The 8,409-nt window shown below is 31.8% G+C and overlaps 2 protein-coding genes across 2 annotated transcripts; one reads left to right on the top strand and one right to left on the bottom strand.

Annotated features, from left to right (window-relative positions):
* Positions 1-861: 861 nt before the first annotated feature.
* Positions 862-3,108, top strand: LOC124935459 (potassium channel AKT1-like). Its single transcript, XM_047475890.1, has 7 exons — positions 862-929; positions 1,002-1,364; positions 1,618-1,675; positions 1,762-2,325; positions 2,407-2,505; positions 2,588-2,620; positions 2,824-3,108. Exons 1-7 carry the CDS (start codon positions 862-864, stop codon positions 3,106-3,108), a joined length of 1,470 nt encoding a protein of 489 aa, XP_047331846.1.
* Positions 3,109-5,607: 2,499 nt separating this feature from the next.
* LOC124935457 (receptor-like protein 33) lies at positions 5,608-8,090 on the bottom strand. The gene has a single exon (XM_047475889.1). It carries the CDS (start codon positions 8,088-8,090, stop codon positions 5,889-5,891), a length of 2,202 nt encoding a protein of 733 aa, XP_047331845.1. The 3' UTR covers positions 5,608-5,888.
* Between the last annotated feature and the right edge of the window lie 319 nt (positions 8,091-8,409).

Here is an 8,409-nt window from a genome sequence, read left to right as displayed (position 1 = left end):
ACTGATGGGTATATATATTCTCAAGACCTTTTCTTGCAAAGCATATTAACAAATTGGGCTTAGAAACATCAAAACTCAGAATTTTACTTAAATATTCGACTCAAACCTTGTCCCCTTTATTAGATAAGGTGTATATTTTACTTAAAATCTTTGTTTTGGGTTGAACTTTTTTTTTATGTGGACTCTCTTATTTCTTTTAGAGACTTGAAAATTAAGTGTTAACAAATAGTTTATTTGATCGATCAAATTCATATAGGTAGGCTACAAAAGGTTTACAAATTAACATAGGCTCATTAGTATTGGTGTACTATTTAGCTAAAAATGGATCATTTATATTTTAGTGATAGTATTTAATCGAGGTGTATAATTCATAACATTATCTGAGATTCGTTCTGGAAAGCTCTTGAAATCAGTTGGGGAGTCTATCGCCCTCTTTGAAGACCTACGTAAACATTTTTTATTTTGGTATCTCAAGCCTACTATCTTTATTTTCCTCTCTTATTGAATTTAATATATTTTAATTTTTCTGAAGTTATGTTTTGTTTTTGTTCGGTTTAAACGAAATCATTTTTTATTTTTTTTATATTTCATGGATCGTATTCAAAACAAAAATAAATAAAGGGGTGTTTAAAAGGGTTACTTAATTGTCTACAAAATGAATTTGGATTTGGGAGGGATTCTTCATTCTTAGTAAGAAATAGTTATTTAATGGGTATCTAATGAATGGGTTCTTGGACTCAATTGATTTCTTGGATTCATTAGTTTTTATTGTTGATACAAGTATATATATATATATATACATAGATAGATAGAGGAAGGTAGAAAAGAATCCACCAAGAAGTGTATCTAAATCTTTCAAGAATGTCAAGAGAGGATGGAAGTCATGTATCTAAATCTTGCATCATCTCTCCTAATGGCGAATGTTACAGGTTTCCATTCTCTCTTTTTCTCTCGATTTTTTTCATCATTTTGTTCTCCATAAATCGGTGGTCATTTTACAGGCTATGGATGACATTCTTGCTACTTCTAGTACTTTACTCTTGTTGGATCTCGCCCTTTGAATTCTGTTTCATCGGAAAAACCCATTGGCCTCTCACGTTTGCCGACAACGTTGTAAATGGGTTCTTCGCAGTCGATATCTTTCTCACGTTCTTTGTGGCCTATCGGGATCCATCTGGTCTATTGATTGATGATCATGGGAAGATCGTATGTAAATACACAAGATCATGGCTTGCATTCGACATCATCTCCACCATTCCTGCTGAACTCATGAGGATGATAACCCCTCCATTTTTAGAATCTTACGGTGTCTTACATATGCTCCGTTTATGGCGTATTCGAAGAGTCAGCGCCATATTTGCCAGGTTAACTTTTCTCTAAAGAAATAAACAAATGTCTACCTTCATATCAATAGCGACGGTTTACCTTAATTGAGGATTAATATCATATATTTAGCGACGGTAATTTACGTCGCTATTGCAATAATATTGAATTTGTTTTGTCCGATAGAGATGGGTAATACAATCTGTCATTAATTTCGTCGCTATTGACTTATTTAAACAAAATTTAAGTGTTCTATTGGGGGTTATAATAGTCTTTTCATTCGTTTTTAAACAGCTGGGAGAAAAGTCAACATTTTAACTATTACATAGTTAGATGCATTAAGCTTTGTTTGGTAAGTTATACACAAATTTTAGTTCTTTTTGTGTTCCTTAATTTGGTTTGGATTATAATAATTGTTTCATGGATGGTTGCAACCAGGTTTGCATATTTTGGATTCATTTTGCGGCATGTATCAATTATTTATTCGCGGCTCGTAATCCTGATCCTTTAAACACATGGATCGGTGCGGCCATAAGTGATTTTAAACACGAGAGCATATGGATTTGTTATGTGACGTCCGTTTATTGGTCCGTCACCACCCTTACGACGGTAGGGTACGGTGACTTACATGCTAAGAACATTCGAGAGATGATCATCAACATTTTCTACATGCTCTTCAACCTTGGTTTGATTTCGTATTTGATCGGAAACATGACCGATTTAGTTGTCCAAGGGACTAGGAAGACTAGGAAATATAAGAACAGAATGCAGGCCGCCTCGCACTTTGCAAAGAGAAACAAACTTTCAGATTGTCTTCAAGATCAAATGCTCGCGCGCTTGTCGGTAAATTTTATGGCCAACTCGAAAGAGTTGAAACAAAGGGATCTGGTTGATTCCTTCCCTAAAGCCATAAGAACGAAAATTTCTGAATTTCTCTTTTCGTCCTCTATAAAGAAAGTCTACTTGTTTAGTGGGGTGTCCGACATCTTGCTATTTCAAATGGTAATCAAAGTTTAAATCGACTTAGTTCTCCGGACTCTCGCCTATAATTTTTACTATAACTCTTGTGTGAATGTTTTGAAGATATCTGATATGAAATTAGAGTATTTTCCACCGGGAGAAGAAGTGATCTTACAGAACCAGGCTCCCACTGACTTTTACATACTCATCGAAGGCTCCGTGGTAATTTTCTATTAAACTTCTTTCTGAACGCCACTTGTAAAAAAAAAATTGTCTAAAATAACTTGCTTCGGTTAATTGGCAGGATATTGTATTCACAGAAAACAACAAGGAAAAGGCAAGAATTTTCTTTATTCCTCCTCGTTTCTATTTCTATCATAATAATCTCTATCCAATACAAAAAGAAGTAATATTAAAAGAAGAGGGCACTAGCGACGGAAAAGAGTCTCTAGCGGCTCCGTCGCCATATGTAAACTGTTTCTAATTCCATCTGTTGTTTCATAAAAGGATTTTTAATGAAATGAACTTAATTTTTTTAAGGTGGTTGGGACGTTTGAAAATGCGGGTGAAATCTGCGGCGAGATCGGTGTTCTATGTGAAAGACCACAAGTCTACACGATTCGAACTAGAGAACTAAGCCAGCTTCTGCGTATGAACCGAGCCGATTACAATACCCTAATACAAACCAACAGTTCAGACAAAACCATTATCATGGGCAACCTCCAACAATACCTTAGAGAACATACTGCATCCATGCCAATGATGGAAACAGTTTTGTCGGAAATGTTGGTGAAGAAGGCGGGGGCTAGAAGTGTTGAGAAATGAGTACATGGGAATTGAACAAGTCTCTAGCTGTAATTTAGGGATTCGGTTATTGATTGATGATTTACTCTAGTTTATTTTTTCAGTACTTAAATGTTTTTTTAGATTTGTTGCACTTCTTTTATTTTTCTTATTATAAACAAGTGTATATAATTAAATAGACTATGCATTGCTTAGGAATAATAATATGAGAGATTTTTGTTTGTAAAGTTGAATTCTTTTTTCTATATTGTGAGTGAGCATAAACTCTTTCTTATATATTGTCAAAATGAAACTTCCTTATCCCTTTGTGTTGCCGCCCAAAATCATGCTAAAAGGAGGGCATGATCCAAATAATGGAAGAATTTTACAAAATTTTTGGTAAATTTCTAAATAGTTTACTTTAATTTATTTAAGAAATTAACTAATTAATTTCTTTTTACTTTACATTAAATCAGCACATTGCAGCATCAAATGAGTATGAAAACTGTGTGATTCACAATAGTACAGGTATCATCTTTTATTATGATCCTCACATTTTATTTATGTAAAAGAAGTCAAAAGTGATTTTGTTTTCATTTTTATGATAGAATTAGATAAAACTTTTTTAAGGTGAAGATTGGATGAAAAAATGATTCTGTTTTTTTTATAAATTTTAGATGAAGTTCGATTCGAGTTCAATCAAAATCAAAATCAAAATCAAAATCAAAATCAAAATCAAAATCAAAATCAAAATCAAAATCAAAATCAAAATCAAAATCAAAATCAAGTCAAACTCGAGCCAACTCGTTTAAGATTCGAGCCGAATTCGAGTTTAAGTAAAACTTGTTTATAGCTTGTTGAACATTTTCAAGTTTAATTATATAATTTTTTTTTATGATACCGATATCAAAATTATTGGTACAGAAAAAGTAAGAGATTTTCATATCGCTTAGTTATTTAATATTATAAAGTTTTAATTGATTGACAAACAAACTATTGTTACTAGAGAAAAAATATGATGTATTAATTCTCTCAAAAATTGTCTTGTTATCTTATTTGAGATCAAATATTACTTTATAGTTTTTCTAATCAAATATATAACTAAAGTTTAATTTAAAATAAAATAAATTGTATTAATCTTTTTAAAATATGTACATACATTCCATGAATATATATAACTCTGAAGATAACTTTTTCTTAGTCATGTTCATAGGTAATTCCATTTGTTTTATATCCCTCTTGGTGGTGTTGTCATTTCATAAATCGAATAATTGATAATTTTTTTTATTTTTTTTATTTTGAAAAATGCTAAAAATATTTAATATATATTAACCTTTTTTTCAAAAAAATTAAAATATTTTATTTTATTTTTTTAGCTATATATCTGAATAAATAATACGAGATATAAGAAAAATCATGAATATTCTGTTAATATTGTTCTTAATGTGTCACAGTCAAGTCTTCTAACAATAGAAACAATTAATTATATATGATTCTAACATATTTTCCACACATTATTGATGATTCCATAAGTCTTGAAAAAATGACAAGTTTTTGTTACTACTATTAACAAATAAACTATCCCAATTTAATATTTATGATACTCATCACCTAACTTTAACATATTTTTCCAAATATTTCAAAAAATTAAAAAGATCTCTAATGTTCTGATGACCTTCAAAAATACTCTGTTTTGATTTAAATAAAGACCCAGCCAATATGTAATACTCTACAATACATGTTCTTGAAATTATTTATATTCATTTGCTCGCCAGCTAATTGATCAAGTAAACTAAAAAAACATTATTTAAAAAATAAATAAATCATAACATTAATAACTTTGACTAAGCATTATTTGCTCGGGTAAGCTAAAAAAACACCTCTCCAAACAAGAAAATACTTAAAGAAAAGGGAAAACTTTTTAAAATATAAATAAATAAAAACAAGAAATAACTTGTCCATGCTGTTGAGCTCTCTTAAGTCTCAACTCTCAACCTAAATTTAATTTTATATTTATTTATTTATTTATTAATTAATTATTAAACACAAAGTAAACAATTAACAATTTTATTTGTGATGAGAAAACAACTAATTAAAAATAGTGTCTTATAGTTTAATTATTATGGATTTAGCACAAAGTCTAGTTGAGTTTTGGTATGCCATTTTGATTTTGATTTGAACAAGTACCATAAGTAGGTTTTTGAATTACTTTTATTTGTTTAAACATGTTAACTTTATTACATTTTTCTTGGTTTAAAATAAAGAGTTCCCATTTATCTTTTCTTTATTTATAAAGATGAAGGTAAATATTGTAGTATATGATTATGTGAAGTAATAAATTATATAAGGAGACAAAAAAAATCACAAATTATAATTTGAAAAACAGAATTATTCGTCTGCTTACATGTTGATTTATGATATAATGTCGTTTAAGCACAACGACAAAACTATATATACAATCGCATTACAATATTTAAAATATAAGATTCAAGTTCTATAAACACAATCTCGTCACAATTTTTTTTTTTTTATCAAGGTAACATCATTATTACATTAAAGCAAAACTAAAACATTCAAATAGTAAACAAAACCAAGTAAAAATGACCTTGCACTAGTAAACTCGAAACCTTGAAGAACATGTATGATGTTGGCTGTAGTACCTGATCCAACAAAAACAATAATATTAATGTGAAAATGTTGGTTTAATAAAAATGTATACAAATGTTAATCTGTTATCTTCTATTATGTTAAACTGAAAAATAAAAAGCGTTGGACATTAGTTACTATTTAATACAATATATAATGAATTAATTACCTGAAAATTAATGTAATCTCAAATTACTGGACAATCTCCTCACTCGTCTGTATTTCTTGATGATTTTATATCCCTCTTCATCGATCATTGTGGCAAACCATTTAGGCCTTCCCATATAGAACAAAAGACAACCTCCACCTAACCCGATTATCATTCCAGATGCATACCCCATCAAAACAGCTTGCCATGTGAACCCGTTCATGAATGCATAATCTGAATCATCTTTAGAATCATCATTTGGTGATGGTATTGGTATTTCACGCCCCTGACATTTTCTTGACAAAGGAGGTCCACATAATGCCACGTTCTCCATGTAAGAAGTGTTTGAAAATGTATCGAATTGCTTACCCTGAGGTATGTGTCCTTCTAGTGCATTGCAAGAAAGATTCAGAACTGCAAGGAATGTTAGACTTGTAAGTTCTTGAGGTATCTCTCCTGTAAGATGGTTTGAAGATAGATCCAAATGTTCCAGCTGAACTAAATTTCCCAATTTGACAGGTATATGTCCGCTAAGCCGATTATTGGACATATTCAATAATGTGAGTCCAACTAACTTGCCAACAACATTTGGAATGACGCCCTCAAACTTATTGCTTGACAAATCAATTATTGTCCGAGATCGAAAGATAGTTCCTTTAATGGCAGCATCAAAGCCTTTCATTGTCATTGTAACAGATTCTTGATAACCATATCTAAAGGGTGTAAGATTTGTGTTGTTTTGATTCACGGACTTCATAGCATTGAAGTTGTTAAAATAATATGATGGCAATGGGCCAGTGAACTCATTATGGGATATGTCGAAAATGCGTAATTCAGGAAAAGGAGATTGAGTCTTTGAAATTTCAAGGAAACCATGAAATTTATTAGACCTCAACACAAGGACCTCTAACCTTGGAAGAGCATCCACCCAAATTGGAAATGTTCCATTTATCATATTGTTTCCAACGTCTAACACTTGTAAGTTCTTACAGCGTGAAAGCGATTCTGGTATTGGTCCTTGTAATTGATTCCCATTCAAAGCAAGTATTGTAAGCATGTTGTTCTTTGCATATGTTGCTGGAATTCCGCCGCTAAAACTATTATTTCGAAGGTCTAATACTGAAAGTGTCGTGCTGAAATTCCCGAAACATGGATGAATCGGACCTTCAAGCTCATTTTGGGAAAAATCAAGTACCTCGAGAGAGTTCATGTTACATATAGAAGAAGGGATCTCTCCTTTAATCTTATTATTGGATGCACGAAATATTGACATGAATCTCATTTCTCCAATCAATTGTGGTATTTGGCCACTAACCCCAGTGTTGAAAATGTCAAGTTGTTTGAGGTTTATTGAAGTCTTCAAAAACTTAATTGGAAAGTTTTGTAATTTACATGAAGACAAATCCAGTGAAATAATGGTAGAGAAATTGCCATCAGCGTCTACGACTGACAAGTTTCCATTATTGCCCAAAACAATAAAGTTAAAATTATTGTTTGAAAAGGTATCAAGGTACAATGTGCCATCAAAATTATTGAAAGAAAGATAGAGTATTTGAAGAACTGTAAAATTTGATATGGATTGCGGAATTGGGCCAGATAGATTATTCATTGAAATGGATAAATATGACAAGATTGAATGGTTGTTAAAGAAGATAGATGGCAGTGCACCGGAAAGCATGTTGTTGTTTAGACTTAGGTAATCTAAATTTGGAAGCCCAAATAGACCAGCAGGAATTGAGCCTTGTAGCAAATTATTGCCCAAATCAAGAATGTTTAGGCTCCGAAGACTAGTTATGTTGGTTGGGATTTGTCCTTCAAATTGATTATTGTATAGGTAGAAATATTTCAGTTTGTTTAAATTTGAAACAAAATGAGGGATGATACCAGAATATTTGTTGTACCTAAATGACAAACCAATAAGTTGGGAGAGGTTTCCAATTGAACCGGGAAGGGATCCTGAAAGATTGCAATCATCAAATAGCAAGAAGTTTAATGAGCGAAGATGACCAATTGAATCGGGTAAACCACCAGATAAACTTATGGTAGAAAGTCGTAGCTCCTTAAGAGGAGGAGTAGTCCCACTAACATTCCAGTTCACATTGTGGAAGCTTCCCTTGAGTCCATCGTTGTACTCAGGCACTTGTCCATATAACCCAATATTCTCCAAAAGATAGAGAGATGTCAAGGACGTTAGATTAACTATGGAATCTGGAATAATGGAAGAAGACATGTTTATATAGCGGAGATGTAGAATTTCCAATTGTGTCAGGTTACTAATGATGTTCTGAAAATCATGTTGTTCGAGTCTGAATAATGATGGTGTGTCTTTATAACTATAAAAATTAGACTCACGCTCATAAAGACGAAGGACAACTAGCTTAGAGAGGTGGGCGATCTCTGATGGGATTGGACCTGTGAATTTGGAAGAGGAAAGAAAGGTTAAGATGTGTGAGGGTGGGTGCCAACATGCCAATAGAAGATGGTATAGAAGACTTTTGGAAGTTGTTGAAAGCAAGGTTTAGACTTGTTAAGGGAAGCTGGAAGAGAGT

This window comes from Impatiens glandulifera, chromosome 4, assembly GCF_907164915.1.
Source record: "Impatiens glandulifera chromosome 4, dImpGla2.1, whole genome shotgun sequence".
Classification (NCBI taxonomy): Eukaryota; Viridiplantae; Streptophyta; class Magnoliopsida; order Ericales; family Balsaminaceae; genus Impatiens; species Impatiens glandulifera.
The sequence above is the reverse complement of the archived record's forward strand: the minus strand, read 5'-3'. Positions and strand labels throughout refer to the sequence as shown.